We start from the raw sequence: 16,877 nt of genomic DNA on the forward strand, positions 1-16,877 counted from the left end.
TTGTTTGAGGAGTGACCCGTTTTCCCCTCAGTTTTTGAAGGCTCAGCCCTTCTTACCCCGTTGAAAGGGGTCGGAGGGCCTGGCCGGGGCGGGTGCTCCCCCTGCCGCCCGCCGGGCCCTGCGGCTCTCGGGGAAGCGGTAGCCCACCGGCGGCGCACGGGTAGCCGCGGCACCGGGGGCCGCCGCGATGGCGGCTGTCTCCCCCGCCGCTCCCGAGGCCTTCGGCGGGCTCAGCCGCTGCCCCGCGCCCCGCACAGCGAACGCCCGCAGACCCCTCCCGGCAGGCGGTGGCTCGGAGTGAGGCCCGCCCGCGCCCCGCCTCTTCCTCCCCGGCCCGCGGCTCGGCGGGAAGGGCGCGGGGCCGCCGCCCCCATGGAGCCGGGGCTGTTCGCCTGGGTGAGAGACCGCTCGGCGGTGGGGGAGGCCGGGGAGAGCCGGGGCCGCCTCCTGCCCCGCGGCCGCCAGGTGGCGGCTCCGCGGCCCTCAGGGGGCCGGCGGGCGAGACGCGGAGCCCGCCCTCCCTCCCTCGGGCCGGTGCGGGGCTTGCTGAGGGCGGCCGGCCCTCGCCTCCCGGGGGAAGGGCGGCCCGGGGTTCCCCTCCCCTCCACAGGTACTAGGCTGCGGTGGAGTTGTAGCGAGTCGCCCCCGTTGCGGTTCGCCGGCTCCGCTGCCCGCTGAGCGGGGTCTGGGAGGCGCTGAAGGGTGCCGGTTGTCCTCGGTCACTTGTTGCGCTCTGCGGTAGCGGTGGCCGGGGACAGCCCGCCGCTCTCGGCAGGGCGAGGGCAGACGGGCGGGGGAGGCGCTGCCGCCTGTCCCGCCGTTCCTCGGGCGCCTCTTCGCCGCCCGCGCCCTGCCTCAGCTCCGGTGTGCGCGGAGGCTCCGAGGTTCGCCGCGAGTTACGGGCTGCGATGAGAGCCGGTGACAAGCGTTCCGGGAAGACTCGTGTCTGCTGAGTAGTAACGCGCTCTGAAGTTGCCTGCCGGCGGTAGGGACCGTGAGACGGCTTGATCTGCCTGCTGGGCACGAATCTCACCCACCTGCTGGCTGCGGGCTGAGGGGAGCGGCCTCATGCTTTTGTCTGAAAGGTCGTTTCCGTAGGTACAAAATGTTTGTTGCTAAAGGAGTCCTTGTAAAGGTGCTGCCTCTTTGAGGAGAGGCACAGTCGGGGCAGGGTGGGTGTCGGGTGTTGCCCCTACTGCAGCGTTTGGGCTGGGAAAGTTACCCAGTCCGCCTTTGTGAATGAAGGTTGCTCTTCAGACTGCTGGGCACTTCGTGGAGCTTAAATAGGCTGAGAAATTCTCTGACACGCTACCATGCTGTCAGTGGTTCTATGATTGATTTAGTGGCTATAATTTTTAAAAAATATAATAACTTATCGATAGTATAAAAATAAAGATTGTAATATTAATATAATTATAATTAATAAAATTATTGTATATTATACACTTATAATAATTATACTTGGTATATTTTAATTTTGACCACTTTAAGTTAAAAGAGTTAATGGGGAGAGGTGTTTCTGCTTTACTTGTTTAGGTTCCAGAATAAGGTAGCATGTCTTTCTGATCTCCTTACGGAGGCAGACTGCTAGAAAGCATTGGTGTGAATAAGATCTTAGTGATGAGAGGGAATCATTAGCATTAATATTAAACAGGTGGTAATGATCCCAAGAATGAGACTTTCCTCCGTAGTAACTGCTAGCCAGCAGTTAAAGTCTTACCAGGATGTATTCCAGTATGTTTCCGGGACAGTCCTGGTCTGTAATTCTGGGGGTCCTGCGTGATAGCAGTAAGAATGAAGATTGCCATTTTAGGGGATTTTCAGGAGCAAATACTGGCAGGTTAACCTGTGACTTGTCCCCAATAAGCTCCTTAGCTCTTAGAAGCATATGCGTATCTCTTTTCGTTAACCTTTTAAAAAATGTGTTGTTTTTCTGTGTGTATTTCAAGGGTGCAAACAGCTATGGACAACTTGGTCTTGGTCATAAAGAGGATGTGCTGGTACCTCAGTCACTGAAAGATGTTTCCTGCAAATGTCAAGACATTAAAAGCATTACTGGAGGAGGGGGACATTCTGCAGTTATCACTGGTAAAAACATGGCACTTGCAAGGAGTGTAGGACTTCGACACACTTTTTTTTTTCCTGTTTCCCTGTTGGTTTGGTGCTGCCATCTATCTGTGGCTTCTGCTTCTGAGCAAGTACCAGTTCTTAGTTGCAAAACAGGTTTTTCTCATGCCGATTCACTCAGTATTTTGGAGAAATTGCGGTTTTGCTTATCTTCTGTGGTTACTTTATGGCTATGTGAGGACTGTTTCTTAACTTGTTTTGTATTACAGCTTCTCATACAGAGCAGCCAGTTCTTCTGTATAGAGGATGGGAGTTGGGAGGGAGGAGTCGAGTGGGAGGTTATTCAGTCTTGAGAAGTTTTAAGGTCAAGAGCAGAAGCCGACATCTCATCTTTGAAATGTTCTGCTGTATGCCATAGCTAATTATGGGAAAGAAGGGATACAGGCAGGTTGCATGGGATGAAATACTTCAGCATGGATGTTAGTGAGAGGTGCCTGTCTCGCCATATGGATTGTCTCCCTTGACAAACCCAACTCTCCATAGATGTGCTTATTCAGAGGTGTTTCTGATGCATCAGAAATAACTGTTTCTATTTCTTTTGCTTGATTGCAGTGCCTAAAATGACACATAAGCACTGTCATTATTTGACACAGGATCTCATGGCATGTATGCTTGTCTTTTTAGTCTGTGAAGTTGAATGTAATTTTTTTGTTTTGCTTTTAATTCCAGGTGCGGGAGAACTCTTTGTATGTGGCCATAACAAATACGGGCAGCTGGGATTGAATCACGCAGAGGATGTACTGCATTTTACTTTGTGCACTGGGCTGTCTGGGTTCTCTGTAAAACAAGTTGCCTGTGGCTGGGATTTTACAATCATATTAGTAGGTAAATCTGTCTCTGTAACAGCTGGAGAAATATGTTGATGTAGAGAACACAGCGAAAGTTCCACGTTGCTATTGCTTGTGCGATGCACAGGCACTCAACAGATTTTGAACTACTTGCCCTGCGAACTGGATTACTCCACATTCCTTGTATCCCACTGAACTTCAGACTTTTACTAAACATGATGTGTAATACCAGAAGCCTGTGGTCTCAGGAACTTTAGAACAGAACATGTCAGGTCCTTTTTGAGCTACTTGGCTGTGATATTTTGCTTCTTAGAATGTCATAATGCTTTGCTTTTGCCCAAAGATTTACTGATCAGGCTCTAACACTTCATTTTGCAGGATCTGGCCTGGTTCTGTCCTGTGGATCTAACTCTTTCGGACAATTAGGCATTCTTCAAATATCAGGTCCATGCTTGATTCCACAAAAGATTGAGGTAAAGATTTAAAAGGAATTGTGCTTCAGAGTTCTGTACTCTGTATTACTTTCAGTGACTTACAAAGGTCGTCTGACCTCAGTGGGTTTTAAACCAGACTCCTCAACTATTTTTTATAGAGTCTATCTGTTGTAGTAAACTTGTAAAGGACCAAAGATGATTGTTGACCCAGAAATTAGAAGCTAAGGCTGCTTTTCTTGATGTATGAAGAAGTTGCCCACTTCTAACAGAAAGTTGTCTCTTTCACTGGGGATTATAACATTACGTAATGTATTTCAATAACATCTGCAGAGTGAGTCTGATGCTCAGATGATGTAAAGTAATACTAAAGGTAGTGAAACTATGCAAATTTACTCCAGCTGAAGTTTTGCCTCAAGTTTGTAAGATACTAGGTATGTTTTGCTGCATGAAGGGGGTGTGTGCCTTCACTGTGCTGTGTTGGAGGTTTTTGCTTAACAGTTCAAAGCAAAACAAAATGAGCCAACAATAATCCATCACTGCAAGCTGCATGATGGAGTTCAGCAAAGTTAGCCATGCCAATTCTTTTGATCTATTACTCTTGTGCAGCAGTTCTGGATTTTAAGTGCATATTGTTTTTTTACATGTATTTATAACTGTCAGAGTTTCCTCTCCTCAGATGAGGACTGTAGTGTTATTTCTTGGCTGTGAAAACAGTTTGATAAAACCAAGCTTTGTGACCCCCAAAATAATAGAAGTGTGAGAAAGTATGTAGTTGCAGGAAAACTAGACCTGAGAGAATAAACTCTGATTTTATCACTTTTGAGATGAAAATTATTTTTACTTTTGCATGTAAAGGAACTGACAAGTACATTGACTCGCTTCTCATCTAACCTCTGGTATTTACCAGACAACATTAGCTTCCAAGGAAACAGGTTGGAAAGTTAGATAACAGTTTCTCTGTTGAGTATCTTCAATCGTAAATGCTATAAGCTGGACTCTGACAGCACAGTTCATGTTGTTCCTGCAAGTCATGTGGAGGTCTATGGTGATATTTGTATGTGAGGCACTGCTGAGCGTGAGTAGGGAGCTCGGAAAGTAACCTTAAATTGATTGCTTCAAAATGTCTGAAGTAGTAGGTACTGAGACTTCTGTAACATCAGTAAAGGTTTCCTGTTGTTGCTATAAGCCTAAGAGTTTAGATAAATTTCTTGCAGGAATTCTAATTAATCCCTAATTTACACCGTAGTTTCTTATTTGGAGAACACTAATGAAACTCTTTTCCATTCACGTGACCTCTCATGTCTAATGCAAGTAATAACTTGAGAGGAGGAAGGATTCTCAGACAAGAAATTCAGCCTCATTGGCTCATGCCAGATACTCCTTTGCTTTTTTTAATGTAGGAGAGGAAGGACAGCAGATCCCCCAGGTAATCCCTAGTGAACAGGGGTTAACTCACCCAATGTTTCTGTATCCTTGATGTTTCCTGGGAGCATTGTTCCAGTACAGTGCCTTGAAAATGGTGGTATTGACAGTGCTAATCTGAATCTCTGTCCTCCCTGACCACGTGGACCATTCATTTATCTGGAATATTTTCTCTTTTATTTTGTATCCTGTTAAATGTTTGGGCTTGATGCCATCCATTTTAAATATAAATAGTGTTATATCTGTGAGAAGAATAATAAATTTGCAGAGTACTCGGAAGTGGAGAAGTGCCAGAATTGAAGTACCTTGTGCAAACTTAAGCCACTCATTTTATGCATGCGTGACTTGGTATAGTTGTCTTTGGCATGATCATATTGGGCAACCTTCAGTGGTGTAGGTGGTCCTATTGGCTGTATTGTTTGTGACCACAGAACCTGGTAAGACTGAACAGCTTGATGGAACTTATTACTGCTTGTCACTGGTATTTGCTGCAGAGGTTTTGGTGTAGTTTTTGAGGAACTTTGAGATAAAATTAAGAAATTAATATATCTGTATCACCAGGAAGGTTCCTTTTTGTCATGTGAGGATATTGACTGTGGCTTTTTTTTTTTTATTGCCACAAAGCCATACATCCAGTTGCTTTGCTTCTTTTTTTTTTTTGTTTGAAGATGTTCCCACGAATTTTTGTTGGCCGAAATTTACTTTCTTTGTGATACAAAATTTTGATAGGCATTATGACATGCAAGCTGGAATTGCAAAAACTATTTTCATAGCATTCCACTTCTGTGTTTGGTATATTTTGCTTTTAGAGGCACTAAACACAAAAAGCAACTAAAATATATTTTTCTTTTGTTTGAGTAGTCTCTCAAAGAGAAGGTGGTGGATGTTGCTGCAGGACTGAGACATGCCCTTGCTGCTACAGGTTAATATGTCATCATTCTCATATCATTTCAGTAACAAATGAAATGGGGTTTCAATGTCTTGGAGAGGGAGAGAGGGGAAAGAAGATTAAATTTATTTTAGCTTTTATTTTTTTTACAATTGAGGAACAATAAACTCCACATGCTCTTTTATTTTGGTTTAATTTTGCATGAACTTTAGTATGGGTTCCAGGTAGTGGAGTCTAGCTGGACATTCAAAGGAGGTGCTTGGAAGAAGAGTGGGATCTCTGGTGCCTGTATCAATACTGGGAATTAAACTTCGCTGAGCTGTGCGCTCTGCAGACGTTTGATTCAGGGCTAGGTCAAGTCTGTGAATGGTCTTAAGGAGAAGACAAATGACTCTACTCTCCAATGTGCTGGGCTGCACAAACAAATTAGCAAGAAGAGAAAGTGCAATGAACTTACAGTAATAAATAAATAAATTGTGTCCAGTCCTGAGGTGCTACAGCTGTGGGACTTCTGTTACTGGGTCCTCAGTGATGTCCTGATATAGGCCTTGGAGAGCTGAGACAGGTTGCTTAGTATCTTCTTAGTTTTCTTACCTGTGTAAATGAGACTGCAACTGGTTGTTGCTTGATGACTTCACCAGGGTTATCCATATGTTTATAAAGTATGTTTTTGGCGTAAAGATATTTTAAAGTGTAATTTGAATCAGTGAAAATGAAGTGAATGTTCCTTTAATTAATGAGCGAAGTGATTTTGCTGGTGGTTGATGTGTTTTAATCTCTTCTAACTGTGTTTACTCTGGAAAGAGAGCGGTTTGGTGGTTCAGTGGGGAACTGGCATGGCGTCTCAGGCAAAACGTGCAAACAAAGGAAAAACCCTCCCCCTGTTCTTGACAGCAAAGGAGCCTTGTGAAGTAACAGGTATGCCGGGAATCCGATTCCTTTGTAAAGGTGGATAGAGCAGAAATATAATTTGGAGAGACATGTAGCATCCATTTGTAATAAAGCCACTTGGTATTATAAACATGTAGTGGAGTATCTGAAGGACAGAATGGGTGTACAAGGTCATAGTCTTTGGGAGAAAACTGATAGCGAGTCTTGCAATGTCTAGGGCCCAAAAGCACAGGCTTTTATTATAAAATTATTCATCATCATTGTTACACTTGATACAGCTCTGCTTTATGTCTGTGCATGAAATTATATCTGCTGTACAAATTTTGACAGTAACTTTTCTTTAGGCCTGGAAGATGTAAAGGTGAAGAGGGTTGCTGCAAGCTCTTGTCATTCAGTTTCACTCACAGGTAGGCCTTAGGTATAGAAGTGAAAGTCCTTGTCTTGGCCTATGAAGGTGTTTGTGATTTGGAAATGTTTGTCAGATTTGGTTAGACTGGTAAAATTTGATCTGGCCTTGTCAGTGCTGGTTAATTGTTCTGTAGGAGTTTTGGATTCTGAGAACTTTTGTTTTTTTAAGAGCTGGATTCACGTTTTCAGCTCTATGAATTCTGTGTATTTTTTCTTGGGGTCAGATGTGACTTAGTCCTTATGAGTAAGTAAGGGTCTGGGCTCTTAATGATTAGAAACTGGAAGGATTTGTGGAAGCACATGGCTTGGTAAGTCTCCGGAGCTGCAGCATGACGCTGCATTGAGTAACTCTGGGTGGGTGAGTGCTGCAACCAGTGCAACCCTTTGTCCATGGGGAAAGGGTATGTGAGGAGGTTGTCCCAAGAAATACTGCTGTGGCTATCCTGCTTCTGCTACGTGAGCTAATGCCTCTGCAAGGGGCCACGCTGTGCAGGGACGCAAGATTGTCTGGAGCTGTGTTAGATGGCACAGATGCACAGCGTGCAGATCTGTGTGAGGTAATGTAAGAGCACAAGGCTTGTTTAAAACAGTAGGGAGTTGCTTTAATCACTTTGGCACTTCCGTGATGTCTGCCGTTTGTTCTTGGATCTTTAGGCAGTGCTACCATGCTGGGGTATTAAGTATCCAGTAATAAAAATCTAATAAAGACCTTTTTTTTTCCTTCAGACTGGGAGAAGGGGAAACAGAATAGCTTTTCATGCTGTAATCTTACAGCTGTGAAGTGTGGAAAGTATACTGAACCTTATGAAGACAAGTCTTTGCCAAACTTTATAGGAAGAAGTTCTTAGCAAGTATGCAGCCATCTGGTACCTCTGTCATCATTAAATGGAGCACTGGAGAATTTGCTTATGTAGATCTACAGAGATATAGTTGTATGGGGAGATGTTACAAGATGTAAATTATATTGAATTCTGAGATGCAAAGTGTATGTGTGAGATTAGTGAAGAAGAACTATAAGGACAAATAGAACCTACTTTAGCTAATTAGCACTCTGTATTTAGAGAGTGAACAGATTATTCGTTCATGCTCTTGCTTTTTATTTAAGAGAGCAGTCTATTTGGCAGCAGGGGGACCAAGATTAACAAAGTAATTCCTGAAGATTTTAATAATGTCATGCTATTGCTGCCCTTTATCCTGCAAGATACTTGTTATTATTTAAAATACTTTGTATTTTATAGCTACTTGATATAGGTATAGTAAAGATACTACTGCAGGGCGTAGTATTTAAATGGAGATTTTTTCCTAGGAATCTCTCACACTGTGATGCGATTTTCTTTGACTCTGTTTCATGAGCCACCTGCTGGTAGGTTACCAAACACCTGCAGTCAGGCAGGTTTTTGACATGGGCAGGGTTGTCGCAAACATGAATGGTGGTCGCTTTAAAAAAAGGATTGTAGCCTACCTGTATCCAAACGGGCCTGAGCTAAGTCTTGGTGTCAAAGTTGTTGTTAAAACTTACTAGAGAAATGAGGTGAGGGTTAAGCATGTGACACTTCCCAGGATAAAGGAAACGCACCTTTTGGAGAAAAAAAAGAAAGTGACAGAGGCAGTGCATGTTAGTTGTAGAAACATGAACAGCTGTAATGTTTTTCTTTGTTGAAACAAACTCTTTTCATCACCTCTTTTTTTTTTTTCTCTCCAGAAGGTGTATGCACTTCACTCTGGGAAGGAATTTATCAATTTTAGCAGAGAATTCGAATGAAACAATTGCTTGATTTGTTTTTCCTTTTCAGTTGTGTTGTTTTATTGAGAAATGTGAGAAGTCCTGTACATGACTGTCAATGTGTGACTTGACAACTACTGGCTTCCCCTGCCTTGTTTTTCAACAGCAGTACTATAGTGGAATTCTCCTGGCTCATTCTTTCTGTTACTGTTACCAAACTGAGATCATTAAATATGTTGCAGACTAAGTCCTGCTTCCCTCCTGCCCCCACAGAAATAATTTACTTCTGTCATGCTGCTTGTAAAGAGTTCAGTGCTGACCGGAGACTTCCAGAAGCCTGGAGTGTTGCTCTGAACGATTCCCTGTTGCAAATGATATGGCTTCCAGTCTTTCTAGGCCCATGATCATGCAAGATTTACTTCTTATGCTTGCAGCTTGTACAGGGTGGCAAAGGACTTCAGGAGGCCTGACGTAGCTCGTGTTCTGTTAAGTGTTTCTTGTGGATTATGTTTTTTTTTAACATGGAGGCCTAGAACCTGAGCGGCATGATTTTGTGCTGAAAACATTGAACTAATGGGTATGTGGTATCTGTAGGAGGACTCAGCTGAACAGTCATCTTGTTACCGTCAATTGGTTGTTAGGCTGTGAGCAACTCCAGCTTGCGCCAGTGAAACATATGAAACAGTGTGGATGTTTCTGTAAATAATATAATTATCCCTGTGGGTGGAATCCTGGAGTGTGCACTTGCACAAATGCTTATTCTAGAAAAGGGGTGAGGGAAGACGAGTAATTACTTACAGAAGTCTCTCACTAGTTGTCTAGCATTGTTTTGAGGCATGATAGTATTTAAATGTTGCCTTGTACTGGGTGGTACCTGCTTTAGGGTTATGTTCATAGCTGTGTGTCCTTTTCCTTTAGGAAGTGGTTGTGCAAGGTGAGGAAAGGAGCATTAGACTTCCTTGCTTTGGAGGATTTACTGAATTTTCTCAAGCTAAAGAAGGCAGGAGAGTTATGAGCAGAGCTAGGAGTTTGTAGCTCTTGTAGAGAAGCTGGGAAACTGTAATGCAGAGCAGCCAGCCAGGGTTTGAAGGGTCCCAGGTGCTGGAGGGGAGTTAAATTAGTTGCTGCAATTCAGAAAGTTGTTTACTGGAGTGAATCGAAGCTTTGGGGTGGAGGTAAAAGCTAGCCTGCAAGTAGAGAGTATGCTGAGAGGGACTGCTCAGTGAGTGTCCCCAGGATGCTTTGTGTTGTTTTTTCTCTCAAAGAAGTTGACTACTGTGGTTAATTTTTTATAAAAATTAGCCTTTGCTACAACAATCTTTCAGTCTTCTTTGAGAGGCTCACAGTATAGATGAGGTCTAGGCAGTTTGATGTGAATGCTCCAGTTGTTTCAGGGAGTCAGTGTAGCCCTCAGAAAACAGGCTGTGTTGTTAAGGCCCTTGCAAATATTTCTGATATCGTAGTTACCATGTGCACACATGTGGCAAAGAATGGTAGGAAAAAGCATACAGTGCAAACAGAAATTGAGTGAAACATTCTTCTTTCCTCAGCATCACTGAGTTGAGACAGTCTGTGTCTGGTGGTCTTCTATGTATATCCCTTTCAACAAATTTTACTTCTCTGTTGATTGTAGATGAAGGACACCTGTATGTCTGGGGTAGCAACAAACACGGGCAGCTTGTAAGCAAAGAGATCTTTCTTGCTGAGCCCAAGAAGATTGAGACTCGGTTTTTCTCACATGAAAAGATTGGAGCAGTTTGGAGTGGCTGGACCCACCTGGTGGCGCAAACAGGTAGGATATCTAAAAGGCAGTAACATGGCACCAAAACAGTAAATTGTCTTTAATGCATGCAAACAGTGTTCTTTCTCACTGGTACTGGTTGGATGCAGAGTTTTGCAGTTTCACCTGAGCAGTGGTTGCCTCTTGAAAATGGTGAGGACAGACATCCTTTGACTTCTGTCCCTGAAGTATTATTGTACTTATTGATTGGAGGAAGGCCTATCATCTTCATAAATGCACTAGCACCTGGGTGTACACACTAGAGGGAGGCAGCCTTTCTGCATAATGCAGTTACTGGTATACCAGAATATACAAAAGCTTCTAAAGATTGTTCTGCTGGGTGAGTTATGACATCTTTGGAGAGAAAAGAATGTGTTGGAAAACTTGCTTCAGAAATAGAGAGGTAGGAAAATATGGCTGCAGCTTCCGAGATATATGGCTGTATTTGCAGGAGGATATGGGTAAAACTCATTCAGGGCACAGGAATTATGGAGTGGGGAAGATAACTGTGAACAGGTGTCTGTCTGAATGGCATGGGGCATAGGTATGTACCATTCCCAGGTTACCTGACCATTAACTGAAGAATGTAAGAACAGGTATAGCCGAGAACCCTCTGCTTCTGCCATCCTGTTTTAGAAGATATGGTCTTGTTGCAGTGAGTGAAATAAATTACATAGCTTTGCACAGCTGTACTAGCTTTCTGTACTTCAAAAGTGAGCCTAGCTGTTCGTGCTGCTCTTCTTCAGTAAAGTGTTTTAAGGATAAAATAAAATCATGCATTCAGAAGAAAGTCAATAAACTAAAATAAGCTGGCTTGTTTGTGTGTGTGTGTTTGTGGTCAAACCCAGAAAATATTCAGAAAAGATAGGTAAAAAGAGGCATCATGAGAGTTGAAGAACATCCCATGAAGATAAAGTGAAAGGAGATTTAATGTTGAAGCTGTACCTTCCTGGGAACCTTTCTAGTTAGGACAGCGTGAAAGCTTGCCACATGCAGAGGGCTGTAGGCTTAGATTCTTTCCTAGGAAGAGGCAAGAGGAAGGTTGTTGTAGTAATGACATTCATGGGTAAGCGGATGGATGATCTGATGGAGGCCATTTGAATGTATTTGTATGGTTCCTCTGTTGTGAAATGCAAAGGCAGGAGAGAAAGTTAGATGAGATGGAAAGGTCAGACATCTGAAACTATTTTGTGATGTTCATGTGTGAACAGTCTGTGCTATTTGCTTCTCCTGTTGCACACTGTGGTGTGATAGTTAAGACTAACAAGAGGATGAAAGTCTTCCACAGAACAGAGTAGCCAGAGTTGTATTAGCAGGGGTAGCATATGTGCATTTCTGCTTTTGCCTCGTATAAACTGCCGGGAGAGGAAATGAAGAGCAGATAAAACATTTTGCCCAGAGTCACACTGGAGATTGAAGAGCCTATTGGTCTGTCAGGATACAGCCTATTTGTTAACAAAAACTGCAGAAGGGGCCACAGATTTGTTATCATTATTACTTACCGGGTTCTGTAATTATGGGTACTGGTTCAAGGAATGCATAGCCTTCAGCGTGGGTAGTTTTATTTAAACGGAGTTCTTGCACATGCAAGGGTCAGCATGTGCTTAAATGTTCTATGAAATTGGAGCTGTAAAACCTGAAACGGTCACGCAGTAATGTCCTTTGCTGTATGAGAAAAGTGTCTGTTTTAATTACTATATGCTGTGAACTCTTGGTGCTAGAATTTGGAGGGATGTGATGCATGACTAGAAAAACAAATTGGTTAAGCGTTCTGTTTCATAGCATTCGTTGTTTGACATCAAAGTACATGAGAGAGATGTCATGTAAAAACACAACATTACTCTAGCTGCTTTCTTAGGTATTTAAAAGAAGTGTTTGAACTCTGATTTTTAGAGGATGCTGTACTGAAAATTTCAGAGTTGAAATCAATGCTACGTGCTGCTTGGAAACTTCTCAGATGGAGTAAAGGAATTTATTTTAAACTGATTAATTCTTGAATAAAGTGCTTGGTGTCATTCTCACCAGGACAGAAATGGTAGGAAAAATACATTAGTCAGGATAACCTAATTTGTGAAAAGAGGATCTTGTCACCATGGTTTGCCTTGCTTCACTGTTTCTTAGTAATGCATATCCACTAAGTATAACTTCCCCAAATTTTTAGTAACTTTAATGTTTCACTTAGTTAATACTTAGCTATGGCCATTACAGAAATGAAGTTAATATTTTCATAGGTGTTTTTAAGAAGAAAATAAAAGTGTCAAGTGACTAGCAGGAATATTTGTTTTTTGTGAATGTTTGAAAGGAATTTAAATAAAAATAGGCTGGCTTTTTACATCTGCATTAGAAAACTGGCCAAGTGATGCAGTGGCATAAGTTATTGCTGAAACTGAATTTTATGTATTTAGAATTTTAAATATTTTTGAAAGTCAATGGACCTGAGCCTAAATCATCCAGAATAAGATTCAGAATGGCCTTTGGCAGCCTCTAGATATCAATCAGAATCTCATGGGATTTTCAAGGGTTGCTCAACGGCTAGATGTAATGTGAGCTAAGCACTTAGCTGTCTCTGAAAAATCACTCGCTGTCTGTAATTAAACTTGCAGTTAAGTGACTGAAAAATGCAGCCCACTTGAAAACTTTTCCCTGCATGCAGTTCTTCCTCCATTGTCTTCACCTTCTAGCAAAGGAGGAAATGCTGCTTCAGTTTGCTGGTGCTGAAGCCACATAAACTGATGGCCTCCAACCTGTATTGATTGTGCGCCACTATCAGTAAAACTTTTTTTCTGAACACCTACTCCCAATATATGATACTTATTTATAAATTATAGACATGTACTACTGTAATACATTATGCAAACTATAAAACAAGCAAAACAGAAATTCAAAAAGATAAGATAAAGATGAAATAAACACTACTTAAAATATTTTATTAACTAAATTAAACCAATAATTTATTAATAAATTTAAAAAATAATTTCTTCATGCCTTCCAGTGGATTGTCTTGCACACCCCCTGGGCTGCATGCATTCCACTTTGGACATCGCTGTTAAACAATGCCTGTTCACTTTACTCTGGAGAGTTCCACAGTTAGTGTAAAGAAAGCAAAGTAGAGTGATTTTTGGACATGGGAAAATAGAAGGAAGGGATATTGTAGTATGATGCCTCTCTTAGTTCGTTGTGGGAGGTAGGAACATACTTTGGAAAGACATTGCAGTGTGTAGGGGTTTTGCTGCATGAAAGAATGGGTAAGTTTTTTCTAATTAACAGTCTCGCCATGATGCAAAATTTAGTAGTTCAACATTTATTGTTACTGTATCTGAAACCTAGTGTTGTGTTTTCCACAGAAGGTGGTGGAATTTTAAGAGGCCATTACAAATACTTAGAGTTCTGTTTGGATTTTTTTTTTTTTTTTTTACCCCAGAGCATTAATCCCAGTCAGAGTGGTAATAATAAAGCAGTCATAATTGCAGCTCTCTTCACAGTAAATTAAAACTTCTCATTGGAAAGACACAGGAAGAAACTGGATGGATAAAAGCTGGACACTCTATTTATGCATGAACTCACAAATTCTGCTGTTTCAAAATTACATTTTGATCTTTTTCTGCCAGATGAGCAGTGCTTGACTGCAGAACTAATGGAATGCTGAAAAGTAAATGAGACAGTTATGTAGTTAAAAGCAACCATCTGGAGGAATAGTGGGCAGTTTCATGGATGCATTGGTTTGACACTTTTCAAGTGAGTCCAAGCAAGTTATCAACTTTGTTATCAGAAAAAAAAGAACACAGCGTAAATATATTTTTTTTCTTCTGTATTAAGCTTTTCCTCTTATGTAAACTGCCTGTTTTAAAAGACTCGCTTGTTTTTTCCTTCATGCTATTGGCAAAATTTTGCGTTGTAACCTAAAGGAAAATATGTAACTTTTTTTTTTTTTTTTTCCATTTCTTCCCCACTCTGTCTTACAAGTGATTTTAATTGCTACTGAAATCACTTGAATATCCACATCTCTCTTCTTATGTTATATTCTACCTCATTCAGCAACTGTGTTTAGTCCTGTTTCCTGTCATTTCTCTTCAGGGTTTGGTCAACTCTCTTATTATTTGCTGTTGTTTCTATCATAAAACAGTTCAGATTCAAGGAGTTAGTTCTTGAGAAATGAATTGCTTGACCTAAAGACGTTAAGGAATGTTTTCACAGGATGTTGTGTCTTTCATCCTCACCCTTAACTCATCCTCATCAGCTCCAATTCTTTATTCTTTTTAATCATAGAGGTGTCTTTTGGACTGTTTCTATTGTACACAATCTTACTGTAAAATAACTCACAAAATTCTTCAAGGCAGACAACTGCTTCTTTTCCTGCCTTGGTTACCGATTCCTACAGAACAGAGACAAACAATTAGGCTTTGCGGCACCACTAGTACTTCTGCAAAGTAAGTTATATTATTCTGCTGCTAGTGGTGGTCCTCGTTGATGGTGGTTGGTCCAGAAAAGATTAAGGTTGAGAGATGTTTGTTGTTTTTTGATCAGGTCGCTGGTAAGATATGAACTTGTTAGTCTCTTTAGTTATTTTCTGCATGAATGCTGTATCAAGCGACTTTCAGGTGTGCTTTCAGTTTGAGAGGGCAATACTGCGATGGCTCTATGTGAAGGACAGACCAGATGCATTCTTCTGACCTCAGACTCCCAAGTGCAAGTATTATTCTCTTCAGGCAACCACTTTGTAAAATGGCTTGTTTCCTTTCCAACATTCTACTTAATGGCACAAAAAGCACCACTGCAGTATAGATGACAGTAGTTTTGAATAATAATGAGCAGCTGTTTCACATTGCTCTGCTTAACAATGTCAACTTTAATTTGTGGTCCTTCTGAAGTTGATACAAACCCTTTGAGGGTAACTGTTGAAAGAGAAGTTATTGCTTAGATGATTTAAGAGAGCTAAGTTGTGGCCTGTAACACTGAAGATGCAAATTAAGCTACTTTGGGAAAGGATAGAACTGATCTGACTTGAAGGCAAGCCTAAATATAGCAAGAGAGGTCTTTTAAAGACTTCGAGTTGAATCATCAACTTTAATTGAAAACAAGTTACTTTCTTTTTAACGAAGATACCTAATAAATAAGCTTTCTTAATCTGGCCTGTTTTATTATCTAAGTAGTTTCCTGAATACATTCACTAATCTATTTTTCATGTATCGTTACATGAAATTATGCCTTGTTTGAGTTCAGATAAAGAATTCCAAGTTCTTTCATCCAGAATGAGTTACCTTAAAAATGCAGTTAAAACAGTATTTCTGCTGCCTATGCAAAACTGCCTACAGCTAAAAAGTCTTGGAAGAACAAAATGCCTTAACATAGTCTGAATAATGTTCTGAATCCTCATTCCAAATGTGCATTTGAATTTGTGCCTCTTTGAACGTCCCTTGATGTCATGTCATTTAGGCCACAAACACGCTCTGAAGTGGTCTGACATGTTAGTGACCTACATGGTAAAACAGGACCCATCGCCTGTTTTTCTGAAGCAAATGAAAACGCGTCCCTCCAAACACTGAGAGCAGACTGAGGGAATATTTCTGATTAACTGACCTGGAAAGGAGGCTTACTGCTGTAAGCATGCACTTGTGCATGCTTTCTCTGTTGCCAGTCCCTAGGTGAAACTCTCAGGCCTTGCTGGTCGGCGATGCAGCAGCAGTGGTGTAACTGCAGCGAGGTGGAGTGGAAGGACGCTGCTCTCTGGTACCTGAGCAGCCCAGATTCAGCCCACTGGAGGTCCTTTACAGTTTTCTTTTGAATTGTACGTGCTTTGCCTTGAATTTTTAGCGGCTCCCTAGAACAGCAAATACAAATTTTATTTATTTAGATGTTTGTCTGTGATACTAATAAGGCATCAGTTTTATGGCGACTCTCCATTCCTCTTTTTAGCCACTATAGCTGACAGTCAAACAGTTTGAAACTGGAGCACCTGACATTCTTTTTAAAGTGAGGTAGCTGTATTTCATTTTGTAGGATGCCGTGTCTTGACAAAACAGGTACAACACTGGAAACTAGCTAAATTGAAAACTACAGGTAGATAGGAAGCCCCAAACCCCTTTGAAGCAGAACCTGCAAAATGAGCGTTTAAGAAAGAAAAGCCTTTGTCCATCTGCCTCAGGCTGAGTAAACTCTAACTAAAATCTGGTAAATGCACTTGCTTTTCTGTGGTCTTGGTTCTATGGTTTTGTGGTGCATGGTTGTTCTTACCTCCTCCTTACAATGCTTTAGCTTGATGTTATGAAGCATTGGGAGCTTATGCTTCAGAGCCTTCCTGTTATGTTCCTTGCTGTCATAATAAATACTGTCATTGTTGTGCACTATGAGAGAAAGCAACAAAGAGTGTCAGCTGAAGTTGCATAGATTTTAAAGCAGAAATAGCTCCACAGGGGAG

At 41.7% G+C, this 16,877-nt stretch overlaps 1 protein-coding gene across 4 annotated transcripts in view; it reads left to right on the forward strand.

Annotated features, from left to right (window-relative positions):
- Positions 1-297: 297 nt before the first annotated feature.
- Positions 298-16,877, forward strand: part of SERGEF (secretion regulating guanine nucleotide exchange factor) — a 160,306-nt gene continuing 143,726 nt past the window's right edge. For all 4 annotated transcript variants that reach the window (XR_012764601.1, XR_012764602.1, XM_075427097.1 and 1 more), the window contains exons 1-8: positions 298-396; positions 1,950-2,088; positions 2,797-2,952; positions 3,294-3,388; positions 5,633-5,693; positions 6,465-6,578; positions 6,896-6,958; positions 10,316-10,474. Coding sequence is in view for 2 of the 4 variants with exons in the window: in XM_075427097.1 (XP_075283212.1) it covers positions 373-396; positions 1,950-2,088; positions 2,797-2,952; positions 3,294-3,388; positions 5,633-5,693; positions 6,465-6,578; positions 6,896-6,958; positions 10,316-10,474 (811 nt within the window). In the remaining 2 variants the exon portion in view is untranslated. The remainder of the gene's footprint in view (positions 397-1,949; positions 2,089-2,796; positions 2,953-3,293; positions 3,389-5,632; positions 5,694-6,464; positions 6,579-6,895; positions 6,959-10,315; positions 10,475-16,877) is intronic.

The sequence above is a fragment of the Opisthocomus hoazin genome, chromosome 7, assembly GCF_030867145.1.
Source record: "Opisthocomus hoazin isolate bOpiHoa1 chromosome 7, bOpiHoa1.hap1, whole genome shotgun sequence".
Lineage (NCBI taxonomy): Eukaryota > Metazoa > Chordata > Aves > Opisthocomiformes > Opisthocomidae > Opisthocomus > Opisthocomus hoazin.